At 43.8% G+C, this 19,898-nt stretch overlaps 1 protein-coding gene across 1 annotated transcript in view; it reads right to left on the bottom strand.

Moving 5' to 3' along the window:
- Nucleotides 1-19,898, bottom strand: part of LOC102384022 (dynein heavy chain 5, axonemal-like) — a 303,673-nt gene that overhangs the window by 210,778 nt on the left and 72,997 nt on the right. Inside the window, exons 21-30 of the mRNA XM_025201485.1 lie at nucleotides 13,828-14,035; nucleotides 12,131-12,218; nucleotides 11,883-12,006; nucleotides 11,609-11,772; nucleotides 7,925-8,017; nucleotides 6,023-6,226; nucleotides 4,515-4,595; nucleotides 4,031-4,435; nucleotides 3,748-3,866; nucleotides 2,647-2,783 (exon numbers count right to left, since the gene is read on the bottom strand). Of these exons, the coding sequence (XP_025057270.1) occupies nucleotides 2,647-2,783; nucleotides 3,748-3,866; nucleotides 4,031-4,435; nucleotides 4,515-4,595; nucleotides 6,023-6,226; nucleotides 7,925-8,017; nucleotides 11,609-11,772; nucleotides 11,883-12,006; nucleotides 12,131-12,218; nucleotides 13,828-14,035 (1,623 nt within the window). The remainder of the gene's footprint in view (nucleotides 1-2,646; nucleotides 2,784-3,747; nucleotides 3,867-4,030; nucleotides 4,436-4,514; nucleotides 4,596-6,022; nucleotides 6,227-7,924; nucleotides 8,018-11,608; nucleotides 11,773-11,882; nucleotides 12,007-12,130; nucleotides 12,219-13,827; nucleotides 14,036-19,898) is intronic.

Raw genomic sequence — 19,898 nt, 5'->3', positions numbered from 1 at the left:
CTCCAGGTTATCCACATCCCTCTTGAAGTGCGGCGCCCAAAACTGCACGCAGTATTCCAACTGCGGTCTGACCAGCGCCTGATAGAAGGGAAGTATCACCTCCTTGGTTCTATTTGTCATGCATCTGCTGATGCACGATAAAGTGCTATTAGCTTTCCTGATGACTTCGTCACACTGATGACTCATATTCATCTTGGCGTCCACTAGGACGCCAAGATCCCTTTCCACTTCCGTGCTACCGAGCAGGTCATTTCCTAGGCAGTAGGTGTGCTGGACATTTTCCTCCCTAGGTGCAGCACTCTGCATTTCTCCTTGTTGAACTGCATTCTGTTGTTTTCTGCTCATTTGTCCAACCTGTCCAGGTCTGCCTGTAGTTGTTCCCTGCCCTCCAGTGTGTCCACTTCTCCCCACAGTTTTGTATCATCCGCAAACTTGGACAGAGTACACTTCAATCCCTCGATAAAGTCACTGATGAAGACATTGAAGAGTATTGGTCCAAGGATCGAGCCCTGTGGGATCCCACTGCCCACGTCCTTCCAGGTCGATACCGACCCATCCGCTACCACCCTCTGGGTACGACCCTCTAGCCAATTTGCCACCCACCGGACTGTGTAATCATCCATGTCACAGCCTTAACTTGTTCACCAGTACGGGGTGGGATTCCGTATCGAAGGCCTTCCTGAAGTCTAAGTAAATGATGTCAACCCCTACTCCTGCGTCCAGGTGTTTTGTAACCTGGTCATAAAAAGAGACTAGATTAGTCAGGCATGATCTGCCTGCTACGAACCTGAGCTGGTTTCCCCTCAGCATAATTTTTCTTGCTGGGCTCTCACATATATGAGCCTTAATAATCATTTCAAAGACTTTGCCAAGGATGGAGGTGAGACTGACTGGCCTATTGTTGCCTGGATCCTCCTTCCTCCCCTTCTTGAAAATAGGGACAACACTGGCTCTTTTCCAGTCCTCCCGGACCTGGCCCGTGTGCCACGAGTGCTCAAATATTCTTGCTAGTGGCTGTGCAATGACATCAGCCAGTGCCTTCAGTACCCTCGGATGGAGCTCATCCGGGGCTGCTGACTTAATATGGCATATTCCATTTGCCCTGGACAGTGAGATATTTACACAGACAACATGGGGCTCCCCATCAATAGTCGAGTGGTTAAAGTATGTGCCCAGGATATAAGAGATCTGAGTTCTAGGTCCTTCTGTGTCTTGGAGAGTTTGAACCTACAGCAGTTATATCCCAACAGGGTGCCCAAAAGCTATAGAGTAGGTGTAGCAGTGAGCACCTTCCACATCTTCTGAAAGCTGACCCACTGGACACCCAAGAAGGAAAGACTGATGGGGCTATAACAGAGAACCAGGGTGTTCCTGTTACTTTAATGGAGAGATTGCAGCAGAAAGGGCCCCAGACAGCTCAACAGGGATTAGCTGTGAGAAGGAAGGCAGCAAGGGAGCAGCTGTAACCTAGGCACAGTAAGCTGCCCATCAGGTAGAGAGGATAAACCTGTGGCTAGTCAGGAGAGCACCTGACTGGAAGAAGAGGAGCTCAGGGTCTATAAGCCTGGGTTTTTCTGGCAGAGGCATAGTGCAGCTTGGAACTATGTGTGGAAGAGAGCTCCTGCCAGCTCAGGCAGGCAAGGATCAGGTAACCCAGGGGTTCAGAGAGGTCCAAAGAAGGGGGAGGAGGCTGCTGCAGAGGCATGGTGACTCAGGAGGAGCTTTGAGTGTTTTATTTCATAGATTTCTAGGATCGGAAGGGACCTTGTAGATCAAGTCTGACCCCCTGCTCTAGGCAGGAAAAAGTGCTGGGGTTAAACCAGGGGTGGGCAAAATATGTCCCATGGGCTGGATCCGGCCCACACGGCCATTCTATCTGGCCTGCAGGGCCCCAAAAATTTTAGAAAATAAATATTAATCTGTCTTTGGTCTCTGTCAAAAATGGCAGGAACCAGGGGCAGTAGGACCCAGGGGAAGCCCCAGCGGACTCCTGGAACAGAAGGGCCTGCCCAGCCCCACCCCCTCAGCCAGAAGCCCCAGCAGGGGCTTCTGGCCTGGAAACGTGGCTGCACCGGCGCCGGAACCTCGGGTAAGGTAGGGGGTGGGGTGGGAAGGGGAGGACCCCAGGCAGGGAAGGAGCCCAGGGAAAAGCAGCTTGGGGAAAAGCTGCAGCTGGGGAAAAGTGGCCCCTCTCCCGCCCTGTGGCTGGTGCTCCCTGCTGCAGCCACTTGCAGCCTGCGTGGGGCTGTCCTGAGCAGGCACAGGCAGCCCCACGTGGGTTGCAAGTGGCTGCAGTGTGAGGCGCCGGCCCTGGGGCTGCTTTTCCCATGCTCAGCACCAGCTTGTAACCTGCCCCCACTGCCAGCCTGGGCCCTGCGCTGGCTCTGGGCTCACCTGTCGGAGCTGTACCACAGAGGCAGCAGCTGCGGCCCCCCCTGCTTGCCAGTAGTGACAAAAGATAGGCCTCCATCAGAAGTAGTCTTACTGTCTATATTACAAAAACAAACTCCAGAAGAATACGCTGTTGAAGGCATCTCATAACAACCCAGCATTTATGGACAAAGCTACTAGAAAGACAGCAATCCCATTATTTCCTGACTAATATAATTTTGCAGTGGTATTGAATTCCAGCTGTGGCATTTTTACCTGTGACAGAAAGACCAAATAATTCCTCCCCACCAGAAAAAGTGATGTACTTCCTCCATAGTTCATCAAACTTGGCTTGGAAGATTTGTAATCGGTCGCTTGCTTCCTGTGGGGGGAGGTTTTCCACACCAGGGCCACTGAAAACCAAAACATACATATCTGAAGTACAGACATCAGTTTTCCCAAGCAAGTGCAACAGAACAATTGTTTTAATGGAAAATTCCCCTGCTCTGAACACTACAAAATGCTTCTAAAATATTTTTTCCCGAGGATTAACTTTCATGCCTTAACATCAGATGCCTTGTCCTTCTTGAGTCAAAACTATATTGTGGTGAAAACATTCATTATGGTATCTAGCATATTGTGTTACTACAAACTCACAACATCTAATATTTTATTTTTCTTCATCATTTCACATTATTTTTTATTGTTTTAAAAATATACTGTAATAAAATTCCCACTTCTAGTGAAAATGGGGAGAGACAGAAAACGTAACTCAGAAAAAAAGACTGCAACAATTGGTAAAGGAAACAAAATAGAACAATTAAAATATGGGTTTACTAATTTTAGACCTAAATTAAAATCTGCATGCATACATGGCTCAGTGCACCGAGAAGCATGTTCCAGAGGGCTTTATGCTTTAACTTTGAAAGAGCTACTCATAAACTTCAAATTAAGATTTGAAATCTGTTACTTGCTTCCTTTGAAGGAAGGTTTTCAAGACCAGGGCCACTCCAAAAATCAAAACATACATATCTAAAGTACAGATATCAGGTTGCATTTAGATTCAGCTCCTTAAAAAGTTTTTTTTTTTGAGATTATGTTGGCTGATTCTTCTTTTTTTCCAAACTTAATAACATTTTTGCAATTTCATACTTGAACCCTATACTGAAATTACTGTTACAAGAAATGAATCTATGACAATGATTATCTAATTGTGTTTTAATTGTCATACATATTGAGATTTTTTTCCCCCTCAAACTGCATATTTTTTCCACATGGAGCTTGTCTTTTGCAATTCTTTATTTGTTTCCTGAAACATCTGTATAGCACTTGAGAACTGTCACCAGTGTACTTTGTACTGCATCATAAGTCACTCACTTATCATCATAGTCTTTGTAAAATTCCACAGTATCCACCTGGAACTTTTTAACACCATCCAATAAATCTTTTTTCATGGCTGGTTGTGCTTTAAGTAATAAGTCCTGAGTTCTTAGTGCCTGCCATGCACAAATACATGCATAAAAGTGAAAAAAATTGGAAGATTTTAAATAAGCAAATATTTAAAATAAATTAGCTCTTTTCCAATAATTTGACACAAAAATACTGATAAGAATAAGAACAACTCCCATTTAAAATTTGAGAAGTGTTAAAGATACAGTACCTGAGTGTTTAGGCTTTTCCATGCATAAGATAACCCATCAACTCTCTCTGCGTTTCCATCTTGAAAGAGCAGATCATATTTATGTAACAGAGAGTAAGATTCTTCTATAGGTCCAATTGTTATATCTATTTTTATCTCAACTTCACGAATTTCCTTTAGTGCTTCCATTGTGCTGCGCACATCATCAAGATCATTGATTGGCCTGATTAATTGCTTGCTGAGATTGTCAATGAATGCATAAATTTCATCCATGTCTACGGCAGATTTTTTATTTAAAGCTAATCCAAATGTTCTCTGTCTCAAACGACATTCCTGAATTAAGGCCATTTTCAAAGATTCTGTTGCAAAATCCACTGATTCCAATACACAATGATTTGGCAATTCTCTAATTTGGATTTCTAATAGCTAAAAATAAAAACAAATATCATCCTTACCGCACTACAATTTTTCTCTGTACAGCAGAGATGTTTAAGGTAGTACTTACAGAAAAGTAACTAAGCTGAGTGTGGAATTCAGACATCACTGGATTTGTTTCTAGAAACTCTTTTACTTTTTCTTCTGGCTCCTACATAAAATGGAGATTGTTTGGTTATTATTTAACATTTCAATTATAGTAGCTTCAAGAGCTCCCAACTGTGCTAGGTGCTATGTTAACACGTATGAAGATATGTTCCATGTCTCAAAGGGCTTAAGATCTAATTTAAATTTTATAAATTATTTGACCTAACTTACTTTTCTTTTTCTTGTCCTTGTCCTATTCCCTGTGTGGAGCACTTTTTTGTATCTATGCAAAGAAACTGATAAAAATAAGAATGCCTGCCACCACTCCAAATGTGTCAATTGAGTCAGCCAGTCAGCAATTAAGCTGCTAAACTTGTACTGGGAATAATTACTTCCCTTCCTTTTCCGTTCATCCTTTGCAAAATGACTAAAATCCGCCAACAGCCAGGGTATCATTTTGCAGTTGAAGAAACTATATCCAGTCACCTGTCAACGACTAACAGCTCAACAGCCTCCTTTCTTCTTGTATGTTTTACCTATACTTTATGACTACTAATACAGATTGGGGCATATTTGAGTCTTAATCATTTTGGTGCACACATGTGGAAAAGATGCCATCAATTAATTTTATAGGAAAAAGCATTAGTGTGCTGTTTTTTCTTTTAATGAGGCTGTTTCCCATGTTCTGCATAAAAGGTTGAAGTTTCTCTGTGAACTTCAGCCTCAGGAATTTCTTTGGTTCTTTCTAGATTTACTTTTACCCAACTAATTTTCATCTAAGTGCTAATCTGTTGCTGGCCTTGTGAAGTTTGTGTGATGACACTGATTGCAGATACTAAGAGGGAGACAGAATGGTGTGTCATCAAAGTATCATTGGTGACGAAGACCACAGTTGAGCCACTGAAGAGACAGTACTGATGCTTGAAGATCTCCATATACTATTTTTTGTGGATAAGAAGCAGCTGTCAAGAAACTTTGGCGTTTTCTCCATATCAAGCCTTGGTCTAAAAGTATGATTGCAAAGAATCCAGAATGTCAGCAGATGCTAGATATAGCTGGAGATGGGTTGTCACTATTCTGTGATATGAATGTTGCTTCATTTTCTGTGAAGGCTGGAAACAATCAGTAGATGGCATGCTTCATGCTCATTCTCGAAGATCAGGCTGACAATAACATTTTTTGGTAGGTAGGGTTGGTAGTTTATCTTTCCTGCTTAAGATGTCGCTACTTAATATTACTCTGCACTGGATTGCACTAGTCAGAAGGTGCAAAGATCTACATCATAAGTCACTGTGAGATCTAGTCTATTTGTAATATGAAAAATAAACCAATTGTTCCTAGAAAATGTTTACAAGGGGAAGATGCACAGGACAGGCAAAATCATGTAATTTCTAAAGGACACAAGTTCTATCAACAGAACTAAAAGCAGCTTCATCAGTAAAAAAATAAATTTTCAATAAAGTGATAAAGTGTATTTAATAGGTAGCTAACCTGATTCCAGATGCTTGAGAATTTACTAAAACTCTTCAAAATTTTCGCAGCATCATTCTTAAGAGATGAAATTATCGTGCTAAGATGGATTATTACTTTGTTTATATCTTTGTGTTCACTGATCTGTTTGTCCAAAAGTTTCAGTGCCACCATCTTCGTCAGTTTGCTCTCATCCCCGAGCTCTATGGCAGCAGCCTGTTCAGTCTGATATAGAATAAGTAAGTCAATATGTCTGGCAGTTTTACCAGACATACTAAAATAAGAATGACTGAATTATAAGCACAGTATCTCATTTATGAAGGTAGATAAAAACTGTAGACCAAAACAATTATGAACCACCACCTCTCTCTGATTGGATCATTTTGATGGATTATAATTCTATTCTTAAAAGTGACTGCGTAAAAATGGCATTATGGGGTTCCACATTTATTATCTCTCAATGAAATTTTACTAGTTCTTTTTATCCCTGATTGCCAGCCGTAGGAATCCTGCCTTGAATCTGAGATGAAAATTGAGTTAATTCTTTCTTCAAATAAAAAGTGACATAGGTTGCACTGAGTGACCCTTTGAAACTAAGGGCATTTGTACACATGCATGTGCCACAGCGGTGGGCACTTTGAAAAGTAGCTGGTGCTGCAGCGCATGCAGTTGTATAAGCAGTAAAATGCATGTCAGTGCTGAGAAAATGGAGGCAGCACACTTTTGAACTAAAACACACGGGAAATGCTTTAGCTCAAAACTGCACCACTGCCATTTTCTGTATGCTGACATGCATTTTGCCACTTATACAACTGCACACAGTGCAGTGCAGTGCGTGTCAGCTCGTGTCCAAAGCGCACACAATTAATCAAGTCTGCTCTGACACGCCAGATCTCTAGAGTGTCTCTGTGCAAAAATGTATGTGTATAAATGCCCTTAGTTACCAAGTCTTTCCTGGTGATACACAAGGAGAAATTGAATCTCTGGGTTGTTTTAACTCTGCAAGACTAATAGCAGCAAAGAGCAGTAAAAATGTTACTTCTGTGACTGAAGGTTATCAGATATAATTCTAAAAGCCAATAAAGAAAAGATCTGACGAATACATTAACACAATTTTTAAAAGAGCCCCTTTTCTGAGCATATCAGCACTTTTAATACTAAAATAATAGGTAAAGGTAAACATCAAAGACTAGAAATCAAATCTTAAAACATGGTTAATGTTCAAATTTAGGACCAGATTGTAAATGAAGCACATTTTCTTTCCCTTTCCTGATACTGGAGCCAGCTTTTCCCCCCATTTGAAGGACGCAGTGATCCAGGACATGTCTAAACTTTCGGGGTGGTGAATCCTGGCCAGGTCATTCCTGAACTTGTCATACCCACACATTCAGGCCAGTATGCTCCAAACCGAGACTTGCATCAGTAAGAATGCTTTGGGCTATCCCTCTTTGTCCCCTTTTGAGACCATAGTCTCTGGCACATTGAGAGCAGCTGTTGCGAGTGACCCAGGAGAGACCTAACAAGTTCATTCCAGGTTTGCTGGGTAAATACAGATGTAGTTTTTGCTTGAGAAGACAAATGCTGTTTTATTATGCATAATTAACTAAGAAAACATAGATAATGTTTGTTTTCTTCTACAGTTTGTATTACCCATGATGCACAAGAATTATTTGTAAAAGGCAGATTGAAACTTATGTTGCTATTTAAATAAGGAAAATATTTTCAAGAAACATACTGACATAGCCTTATATTTAACTAATTATTTAAGGTAAAGAGTTCCCATAAATATATATTTCATCAAATTATTCTACGTACCTCACTAGGAAAAAAAGAAAAACTACAAGTCTAAATAAGAAAATTTTTTCAAGGGAATTTAGAAAATCTAGATCTTGAACATTTAAATTGTTTTAGACAATACTCTACCTGCTGCTGTCTATGATGCAGATGAGCAAACTTCCATAATGGTAAATCTCTGGCCATTGACAACATGATATTTACTGCTTTGTTTACAGCATTCTGAAAACGATAAAACGTTCACCATCAACATAAATAAAAGTCAGACCTAGCTAAAAAGTGTTTAATATCAAGGCTAAAAAACACATCTTTCACATTTTATATTTTTTTTGTTAGCCATGAATTATTCTACTAAGTGGCATATTACAGGGTACCCCAAATAATTCCTATACTTGTAAAAGAAAGAGGTGTCCCATAAAGTCCTATCTACACCAGAATAAGTTTAAACTAGTTTAAAAATTGTTTAACTTAACATGGATTAAACTACTACCTAATAATCCTAGCATATCTTTTATCTGAAGATATTAAAGGACTTTTATAGCAATTTAGCCTTATAGGGGACTGTGATATAATTACTATATTATAACCAATTTTGAACACGAGTAAACAGAGGCAGTTAATATTAACGTAATCCCTTTTAACAATTGTGTTAAAATGCCCTTTTATATTTATCTGAACAGCTGAACATTCATCTCCAGCCGTGTAAATTATGGCATCATACAAACCTTTCTTTCTATAGTATTTTTAAACTACATTTCACTGTTGGCCTTCTTGCTGATAAGAAGGGTTCCTGGTTTTCTCTGTTTAAAAATAGCAAATTCTCTGATAAAACATCACAAAATCTCTGATTAAAAATATCAAAATCTGCTATTAAAATGAAACGCCACTATATATAGGCATCAACTGAACACAATGTTTTATTGATATATTTACCATTTTAAAGCAATTTGGTAAATTTGGTTTAATCGCTTAACTAAAAGTACCTATAAATATTGGTATTTGATTTTGGGTTTTTCATCACGGAAAATCTAAGAGGTCTTCTAAAATCACAAGGAAGCCCAGGGCTTCCAATGGCAGATTTAGCTGCCTGTACACAAATACCAGGAGCTTCAGGAACAAACAGGAGGAACTGGCCCTTCTGCTAAGCAAAAATGTATACGATCTCATAGGGATAACAGAGACCTGCTGGGACTCCACATATGACTGACCACAGGTATCGATGGCTATATCTTGTACAGGAGGGATTGTGTTGCAAGAAAGGGCAGGGGTGTAGCTCTCTATGTGAAGGAGTAGTACACTTCTCTACAAGCAGAGATTGGCTCCCAACTGATTTGAGACTCTCTTGGTTATAATATGGGGAGAACATAATGAAGGGGATATAACTGTAGGAGTCTATTATTGACCTCCTAACCAGGAGGAAGAGCTTGACCACAAATTCTCTAGGGAACTGGAGAGGCTGCACGCTGTCAGTGCATGATCGCCGTGGGTGACTTCAACCACCCTGACATCTCATGGGAAGAGCAAACTGCCAAATCTGATCGGTTGTGAAGCTTCCTCACTTGCACTTATGAGCTCTATTTGACTCAAGAAGTCTACAAGCCGACAAGAGGTAAGGCGCTACTGGATCTGGCACTGGCCAAAGGGGAAGATTTAGTGAGTGACCTGAGGATCAAAGGGAAGCTTGGTGACCGTGATCATGAGTTGATCATTTTCTCTATCCATCACAAAACTGGCAAATCTGTCAGCAATGCAGAAATCCTTGACTTTAGGAAAGTTGGCTTTCACAAGTTCAGGAGGTTGGTTGTTGAGTCCCGAGAGACCATGATCTGACAGGGAAGGGACTCCACAGTGTGTGGTCACTCCTTAAGGATGCGATCCTAAAAGCAAAAGGGAAGTCCATTCCAGCCTGTAGGAAAGGTAGCAAAAGGACTGGGAGACCCCTTGGCTCAACAGGGAACTCATGGACCTCCTGAACCGGAAAAGAGAAGCTTATAAAGGATGGAAGTTGGGAAATACCTCAAAGAAGGATTATACTGCACTGGCCCGCACCTGTAGGGAGCGGACCAGAAAAGCTAACGTTCAAACCGAACTCAAACTGGCTATGGGAATCAAGGACAATAAAAAGTCCTTCTTCAGATATGTGGGAAGTCAAAAAAAAACAAAGGCAACATTGGATCCTTGCTGAAGCAAATGGGGCAGCTGACAACTGACACACAGGAAAAAGCTGATCTCCTCAATGATTCCTTTACTTCAGTTTTGCATCAGCCCAAAGGGATAATCCTGCCTGACAGGATGCAGGATTACCAGGGCAAGGGTAATCATATGCCTATAATTGGTGAAGATCTTGTGAGGGAACACCTTGTAAAGCTGGACATCCACAAGTCAGCTGGTCTGGATGGAATGCAGCCAAGAGTGCTAAAAGAGTTGGCTGACATCATAGCATGCCAATGGTGAGGATATTTGAGAACTCATGGTGCTCAGGAGAGGTTCCAGAAGATTGGAAAATGGCCAATGTGGTGCCTATTTTCAAGAAAAGAAGGAAGAAAGATCCAGGGAACTACAGGACAATCAGTTTGACCTCAATCCCTGGAAAGATCTTGGGAAAAAAAAATCAAAGAAACCATCAATCATCAACCCCCACTGTGGGTGGGGTTCCCCGTCCTGCTGCCCTTCCCTGGGGCCTCTGTAACCCAGTGAGCAGGACCTGGCCCAACAGGGCAGAGCAGGACTGGGAGGCTCCTTGCTGCTGCAAGACCCGTGCTGCCCTGGCAACCTGTGTCTGTCTGGCAGGAGCGAGGGACACAACCCTGTGCTGGGTGGGCAGGAAGCACCTCACCACGGCAGCGCAGGGCTTGCAGTGGCAAGGAGCTTCCCCGCCTGGCCCTGCTGTGCCCTGCTGCACCAGGTCCCTCCCGCTAGTCTGTGGAGGCCCTGGGGCAGAGCAGCAGGGTGGGGAGTCTGAGCCCTGAAAATGCAAATATGTGGCAGTGATGGTCTCTGATCCTCACTGCCACACATTTACATTTTCACAGACCTACATTTTGCATATTGGCTTCTATTCCATCCAGGAGAACACAAAACAGCAGCAGACTCTCCCTATGCCTGAAGAAAGGTGTTTGTGCCCGAAAGCTTGCAAAGAACATTTTTTTCCAATTATTTAGTTGGTCTAATAAAAAATATCACATTTACTCAAAGAACCTTGTCTGGTGATATCCTTAGACCAACATGGCTACAACCAACACCCCCTAAAATTAAGCAACTGTTTAAGGGTACTATGATACCTGTAGGCTTGCCTATGTCTATACCAACCATACAGCTGGTACAATAAAAAATATCCTCCAAAAGGATTCTTGCCTTTTGCAAGTGTTTAAATAATTCAGAGGGCAGCAATATTTTTCATGTCTCTCAGTCGTATGGTAGTTACACTTATTTACAGCTGTTGTTGCAAACTGATATGCTCAGCAGATGCAACTAAAGCAACAACTGGAATGAGCAGGCTGAATAGGTGTTTACTGTTTGCACTGAAATTAACACTTTTGTCTTGTGCACACCTTGTGAAATATTTGCCTTGTTCAAAAGGAGAATTATAGATAAGAGGCATAACCTCACCAGTATAAGTGCTGTTTTTATTGGCCATTGTAACAAGTTGGTTGTTGGCTTCAGTTCTCTTCTCTCAAGATGTAACCTCATGTACCACTGATTTTTAAGTTTAGTCTTATTTTTCTCATTAGTATCATTATGTGTGATTTAAACAGACACACCTATTTTCAAGTAACTTATTTAAATTACTGTAATGTTCTTTTTTTCTGTTACCTGGATTTCATCAAGACTTGGTCTCAAGACAACATTTGGAATGGCCAACTGAATTTCAGCTTTGAATAATGGAACTCTTTGATCCTTTATCAATTTGGTTATCTGATATTTAGAGTTGGCAACGTGTAAACGACGTTTTAGAGCTTCTAAAGAAATCTGGGTGCCTAAGTGAATATAACACGTATATGCAATTATTGTAGTGACCACAAACAGCTGAGAATTTTAAATTCTTATAGAAGTTTAAAATTAAGAATATTTAAAAATGAAAACCTACATTTGACTACAGAGTCAGTATTTTTCTGACAAAGTTGCCCCAGGAGATTATAATAGCTGCAAGACAGACATTCCTGGCAGCGTGTTTTTTGTTTCACATCAGGATGTTTGCAGGTAAACGTATCCTGAAGAGTCAAAGAGAAAGCAAAAAAATAAAAAAGTTTCCAAATAATTCCATTCATACATGAAGTACAGGCAGTTTTAACAGCTTATCAAATAAATCTTACTTGGTTACATTTTACATCTTACCTGAAGACTACTTTTGACTTCTGGCTTCAACCTGTGCTTAAGAATGTCTATCAGTTCATACACAGAATGTTCCACCTGCTGGCTTTCTCTACAAAGAACCATCAAGGATATCAGATTAAAATCATCAATGAAAGAACTAAAAAAGTCCAAAACCAGAGAAAACGTGTAAATGCTGTTTTTCAGAGGAACCTATAGTAAAAGCCTCTATGTGCAGATAAACAAATGTAAACTTTTCAGTTAGCTCCAACTGCTTGGGCATACTATAAAATGGAGATGTTAAATTATGCTATATCAGGCAGCCCATTTTGTACCTTGTAGTCTATATATCCAGTATAACTAGATCTCATGGCCATTTAAAAGAGGATTACTGGTATTTTTTCAGATGAGTTGAGCTAATGCTTTATCCAGCTAGAGTTACTGCGTTTCAGTGCAAAAAACCAAAAATAAGTATTACAGTTACAATGTAAAGATGCAACATACTGTAGGTAATACCTTAAGTTTTATTATAACTGAGATTAAAATGCTAATGTATTCTGAACTTAATCAGTTACAGGCTAGAAACAGAAGTATTTGTGAAGCATGATCAGCTGTGCTGCAACATGTTACAGCACAGCTGATCACACTGCAGAGACATCTACTGACTTACTGCTTGCAGACGCACCTGTGTTAGGGAGTGGAAGAATCTTCTGCAAGGGATTTTCCCACCATCCACCTACTGGCACAGCCAGGGGGCACTTGAAGAGAGGTCCCCCTCCCCTCCTCCACATTTTCAGGCAGATGTGGGGAAATCCCTCTGCAGGAGATGGGTGGGGGGGAGGACTTGCACTCCCCACTCCACACTTGCAGATGTTCGGGGGGAATTCTTCTACAAGGCTAAGTGGAGGAGAAAGAGGTTTTCCCCATCCAGCCAGACCTTCATGTCTACTGAGCACAGAAGCATTTTTCCCCACTCAGCCAGACCCAGGGCACAGGCCTGGCTGAGCAGAAAAAGCAGCAGATAAATAGCGAGACATCCACCATCATGGGCGACTGGTGCCTCCCAAGTCTGGGGGGGGCACCAGCAGGGCATGACGTCTGTGACGCGGTGGAGCCAATGTCAGGGCAGGCACTATGACTGCTTTCCATGCCCCCTACCAGTTGAAGCGCTCACTGTTAGGGGGGCACCAGCACTGTCAGGGGCACACATGCCCCCTGCTACGCATCACCTATGTCCTCCACAATAAAGTGGCAGAGTTTATTACCACCTTTTGTTGAGCCACTGATTTTCCTTTGATGTGGTGCAACCAAAAGTAATGGGCATCTTTACAGATGCACGTGTTGCACTGGTGGGCACTTTGAAAAGGAAGTGCCCGGCTGAGAAAATGGCAGCAGGGTGCTTTTGAACTAAAACACCACAGAGGTGGTTTAGGTCAAAAGCGCACCACTGCCATTTTCTGCACACTGATGCATATTTCACTACTTATACAACTGCACATGGTGCAGTGCAGCTTGCTTCAGCTCACATGCAGAGCAGACTCAATTAATCAGTGAAGCAGCGGATCTCTAGCGCGTCATGGGAAAAAAGTAAATGCCCAATGCGGTCCATATGCTCAGCATTTGTGCCGCCAAAAAAAAATGTACAGGTGGCACAAATGAAATGTAAGGTTACACTCATTTCTACCCGTAGATTCCACAAACTATATGAGAGTTAAACCTACAGAGACAGAGTACCAGCTGCTGCAAAGGTAAGCTTTTGTGTCATCTCCAGGAAATCAGGTACTTCAATGGGTTCATCTTCAGGCAGAATTAAAAGAGGAGTTTTGGCCATATTCTGCAGAATTCTTTCAATTCTGCATTCCAGAGTGTCAGATGCTTCTTTGACTATATGGCCCACATCTTCAAGGGAATTATACACCTCCTTGATAACTAAACAACAAGAAAATAAAGACCATACAAAATATAGCACCATGTCTTTACTTTTTAAATATGTGACATGTGGAATACAAAAGAGATAGCTTTTCAGGTGTGAATTGAATTTAATAATGATTCTGTACTGAATTAAAGGCCTGAAACCAAAACTAGAATGTGAATCTTAAAACTATTTTAAAGAATAAGAACAAACAAGTATGATGATTATGACTCGGGGAATAAACTGGCTGCCCAGGAAAAAATAAATTTGGTCACCCAGGAAAAAATCCGATATACAATGTAAGCTTCTGAATGAAGTTCAGTATTCCATCATCACAATCAGCTTATAAATGCAATGTCTGGAATTTCTCAAATGAAGTTCTTAGTACATTAAATTATTAAATTTCTTCTTACAGATTTATGCCCTGATTTTTTTCTGGGAAGAGAACAGGTGAGCCCTCTACAGACGTTATGCTTGCTGCTAAACCATCTTAGAGGACAAGGTCTTGAACAAAAAGAATGAATGCTCCTCTAACTCTTCAGCTTCTATTTACCTTTCCACCCCTACAAATCAGCCACAAGCAAGACGAGGACTGTACATTTTTTATACATTTTTTGTATTTGCATAATAAAGAGAAGCATAAAAAAATCACAGAAAGTTTAAACCTATTTTTAATGCAATAATGCACTCACCAATAGTAAAGGTATATCACACTATAGGCATACAAGGCATTTTTACATGTGTTCCTGATGCAGCACTGGGGACTTCTAATTAGCGAGCCACACTTATTGAAAGTGCCTGCACATCAGGTACACTGGCAGTGCAGCACATCCCTGCGCTAAGAAAATGGTAGCAGGGCACTTTGAACTAAAGCACATTGAACGTGTTTCATTTCAAAGCGTGCTGCTGCCATTTTCTCAGTATGCAGACGCGCTGCACCACTGATACAGATGATGTATGAGGCTACCATAGCATGCCAATTTACGTGATCCAGCAGACTCGACTAATCGTCATCATTTTTCAGTGCAGGGATGCTAATACATGAGATGCTGGAGTCTGCTGGAGTGTAAGAATTACCATGTGCTGGTTCTCCAACGTGCTGGAGCAGGCTCCCCACAGGTGTGTAAGTGCCCACAGTTGCCATAGTTTGTAAGTCATCATTTATCGGTACCTACGGCCCCTGATAGATGTTAAAGTAAATATGCAATAGGATCTGACGCAGGATCTCAACAATCATGCTTCCTACCATGCCACACATGCAAGGCAAGAGACATAATTACTGGATCCCATTGTGCCATATCACCAGTGCAGGGGGAGCTGGATCTTGACAAACTTGTTACCGGTAGCCAACAGCTGCTGGGCTCCATTGGATCGGGTAAATAAGGTCATAGGGCGTGTGTAGACAAAAAGGGGGCCCTAAATTGAAGCAGTGGGTTTTAAAAAACACTGCTTCAATTTAGGGCCAATTAAACCCCCGTGTTGTGTGTACACCCTGCTGACTTACCTGCCTCTCTGGTGGGGAGAGGAAGGTGAGCTGCCAGCGGGCGGAGCAGTCCCTGGGCTGGGGGGGTGGGATTGGTGTTTCCCTCCGCTGCAGCGGTGGCACCCCCAGGCGGCACCTGCCTGCATGCACCTGGCTCGGGCGGTCCCGGGGAGCGAGGGGCACCGCAGCCATAGAGGGAAGCACCAGACCCCTGCACAGCTCAGGTAGGCAGGCAAGCTTCGGGGGGAGGATCAGGTATGGGCGGAACCTGTTTTCCCGGGCTGCTGCCAGGCTGCCTGCAAGGCTTCCTGCAGAACCGCGGAGCTGCACATAGCCCAGTGCTTCGCTCCGTGGCTGCAGGGGCCACGGAGTCATTTAAGGTGTGCCCCAAGTCATTTAAGGTGCATTACGCTGCCGAATTTCCTACAGCAGCTAGAATTAACATGCAATACGCTGCCGAGGCATGCAAACACCAACACCATTAAAGCGGTGCAAAAGCACTTAGCCCGCTTTAAGGTGTTGTGCACACACGCCCCTCGTTTAGTCTACACATGGCCATAAGGTCTATATAAGTTAAGGACTGCCCGGTTGGGGGGGGGCAGCAGCCATAATGAGAACTCTCAGAGAAGTTGGATCATCTGAAACTCTCTCTCTCTTGAAACTCGTGGTCAATGAACTGCTTGCCTCCAGAGGAAATCTCCATCTGCCTCTGGATGATACTTGTGTGTAAGCTACTTGAAATCTAACTAGATATACAGCTTGCAGTAACTCTGATATGAGATCAAAGGCTACCATGCCACTGTTTGCTCTAAGTGATTTCTCTGATATCGCTCTACCCTGTACCCTATTCCAAACCTACTCCTTGTAACCAATAAGATTCTTCTTTGTACCTAGCATAGGAGACTCATTTGGTCTAGATTATGCCTTGGGGACCCCTTGGTTTGGCTGACTAAGGGAGACCACTATTTGTGCTTCAGTCTGAGGGAAGCACCCCAAGTTCTTGTAGTGGGTCAAGTACTCTCAAGGACCACTAGGCCTGTGTTTCCCAGAGGGTGAAGGTCCAAGATCAGTCCAGACTCTGGGTGGTTGCAGTGTTACCCCCAGGCTTGCAGGTATGCTCCAGGAAGTGGGCTGGCTGGATGTGAGGCACCCCCAGGGAGGCACTCGGAGCCTGGAAGGTGGTTGGGCACAGTGAGGCAGGTGGCTCAATGCAGGAGCACCCCCTACTGGCCCGCCACAGTCATCATAATTGAAAAAAAGGACAAATGAGCTACTCAATATGTTAAACAGCATGCATTTAAATTAAGCAATCCTACATGCACTTTTTCCTCAGTTCCCAAGTTAACCCAGGATGCATCCAATATAAAGGATTCTACCTAACTAGTTTTCTGATATTCTAAATTTGTATGGGGACTTAAATTGAACATGGTTGTGTTCATGCCGGGGGGGAGGAGTCTCGTTTCAAACGAGCTTTAGTTAAAGCACACCCACTGCTATTTTTCAGTGTGGGGGTGCTAGTACATGAGACACTGGAGTCTGCTGGAGAGCAATAATTACCACGCACCAGCAGCCTCGATTAATCGAACCTGCTCCGACACACTATAATTACAACACATTGGAGCAGCCTCTCTGCATATGAATAGGCACCTATTCTGCAGAGAGCTAGATTTAAATCCCAGGTTTCTCATAGACTTCAACAATTTGCTTAATCTGCACCTCATGTCTCTATCTCCAAAAGGAAGACACTGATTTTTGCCTGCTTTACAGAAGTATCTTGAGGCTTAACTCTTTAATGTGCTCAAATGTAAGTGACAGGTATCATGCAGTATTAAAGGGAAATGCTCCTTTATCCAGAAATACTAATTTGTGCAACACTTGAAGATTCCAGACTTTAAAATCCACTTATTGTATTTACCTGAATCCAGAAGAACTGAATTTAAGATGACTCCCCACTAATTAGATTTTAGATATGGAAAATTTACAAATTTGTTATATTCTTCTATGTCTAGAACCTAATTTTTGGAGGGTCAGCTTAAAATTTGTGACCCCTCTCACTGCTGGGGGCAGGCAGGAAGGGGACCCAGTGGTCTGCTCACCTGGTGGCTGTATGCCCCACACATGGCCCCTGGCTGATGCCCATAGCCCCTGCCCCCCTGCTGACTGCCTCCCCAATTGCACTCCTTCTGCCTGCTCCCCCAACACCTGCCCCCCCACAGTGCCTGCATCCTTGGCACCTGCTCTACCCCACAACTTGCCTCCTTTCCTGCCTGCCCCCTTGCTGCCTGCCTCTCTCCACAGACCCCTCCTGAATTTCTCCCCCACTCGAGCTGGAATGGGAAGATAAGCAGCTGAGGGGAAGCAAAGGTTGGTGGGAGCAGAGGCTGAAGGGGGCAGGTAGAGAGTGGGGGCAGCATCTGTGGCTGCAACCTTGACTCCACGTTTGGGGTTGGAGTTGGAGCTACAGCTATCACCTTTGCTTGCACTCAAATCTAAGATGATAGGCTCCCCCTCCCCCCACAGTTGAATACAGAAAAAAAACACATTTGAGATTTGAGTAAAAATGCTAAATCAATAGAAGTTCACTGCACTCCACACTTACCAAAAGAAAATCAGCTTGCAGGATTAGGCCTTTAATTAGCTGGCAAGGGGTGCTACTGAACAGTAGGGCTGTGCGAAGCTTCAGGAGCCAATTCAATTTGGAGGAGATTCGGCCCGATTTGGCAGCTGAATCTCCGAAACTGAATCAAATCAGGAGACCCACTAAAAGGTCCGAATCAAATCAGAAACCTCTGAATTGATTCAGAGATTTCAGGCCAATTCAGAGATTCAGCCATAGACTGTCCCCATGCTGGGGACAGCTGCCTCCAGCTGGCAAGTCTGTTGTGGTGGGCAGAGGGGGAAGGGAAGGGGCACGGGAGAGGACAAATCAATGCCCCCACAGAGAGGGTGGGCTGGGCCAGGCTGCACTCCAGATGGGTGGCAGAAGGTGCTGGGAGTGGGGGCTCTGCCCTGCTGCCGCTTGTCCAGCCAGGGCGGGGATGGCGAAAGATGTGGGCGCAGCAGTGCTGAGAGTGTGGGCTACGCTCTTCTGCTGCTTGCCCAGCCAGGGCAGAGGGGATGCAATATAGGCATGGCTCACTCCGGGTGGAAGGCACTGGGAGTGGGGGCTATGCCCTCCCACCACTCACCCAGCTGGGGTGGGAAGGCACAAGACAGTGCCACTGTGCTGCCTCAGACAAGCAGTGCGCAGCAGCAGAAGCCACTCCAGCCTCCCTGTGCCTCCCGGACAAGCCATGGCTTTACCCTGCTGCGCCCAGCTGGGCGAGCAGTGGGAGAGCATGGGGGCGGCACGTGGACCCAGATTGGGAAAGGCCTGGCAGCAGGGGATATGGGGAAGTTGCCACTGCCTCCATGGCCGCATCCCTATGAGCAGGAACATGCGATTTGAAGCACCTCAAAGCCTTTCAAGCAGCTGCAAAATACACACAGTGCACATGAATCCAGTGTGGCAGCAAAACTAGATACTGGGAATAGATACTGGGAAATCCCAGTATCTAGAAAAAACACAGAAAAAATGAGGCTGCAGCATGAGCAGCCCCAAACTGGAGCCTGGCTGGTCACAGCCATGCTCCAGTTGTTGGCCAGGCTCCAAGTGGTTGGATCGTTGCCACTGCAGCCCCAGGAGGCTCCCTGCACTCTAGGTAAGGCTGCTGGAGCCAGCCCAGGTGCAGGTCCCAGCCTTCACTACTCCACACGGGACAATTTGCCCCGTGCCAGAGCACATGTACAGGGGCATGTCCAGGGACAACTAGCAGTGGCACAAATATGTGGCAACTATAGGCCAGTCAGTCTCATCTCCATCCTTGGCAAAGTCTTTGAAAAAATAATCAAGGCTCACATTTGCGAGAGTCCGACAGGAAAAATTATGCTGAGGGGAAACCAGCACGGGTTCGTAGCAGGTAGATCATGCCTGACTAATCTAGTCTCTTTTTATGACCAGGTTACAAAACACCTGGACGCAGGAGTAGGTGTTGACGTTGTTTACTTAGATTTCAGGAAGGCCTTCGATACGATATCCCACACCATACTGGTGAACAAGTTAAGAGGCTGTGACTTGGATGACTACACGGTCTGATGGGTGGCGAATTGGCTAGAGGGTCGTACCCAGAGAGTCGTGGTGGATGGGTTGGTATCGACCTGGAAGGGTGTGGGCAGTGGGGTCCCGCAGGGCTCGGTCCTTGGACCGATACTCTTCAATGTCTTCATCAGCGACTTGGACGAGGGAGTGAAGTGTACTCTGTCCAAGTCTGCAGATGACACAAAAATGTGGGGAGAAGTGGACACGCCGGAGGGCAGGGAACAACTACAAGCAGACCTGGACAGGTTGGACATATGGG

Source organism: Alligator sinensis, unplaced genomic scaffold (genome assembly GCF_000455745.1).
Source record: "Alligator sinensis unplaced genomic scaffold, ASM45574v1 scaffold386_1, whole genome shotgun sequence".
In the NCBI taxonomy this organism is placed as follows: Eukaryota; Metazoa; Chordata; order Crocodylia; family Alligatoridae; genus Alligator; species Alligator sinensis.
Note: the sequence above shows the minus strand (reverse complement) of the source record. Positions and strands in the feature narration are given on the sequence as shown.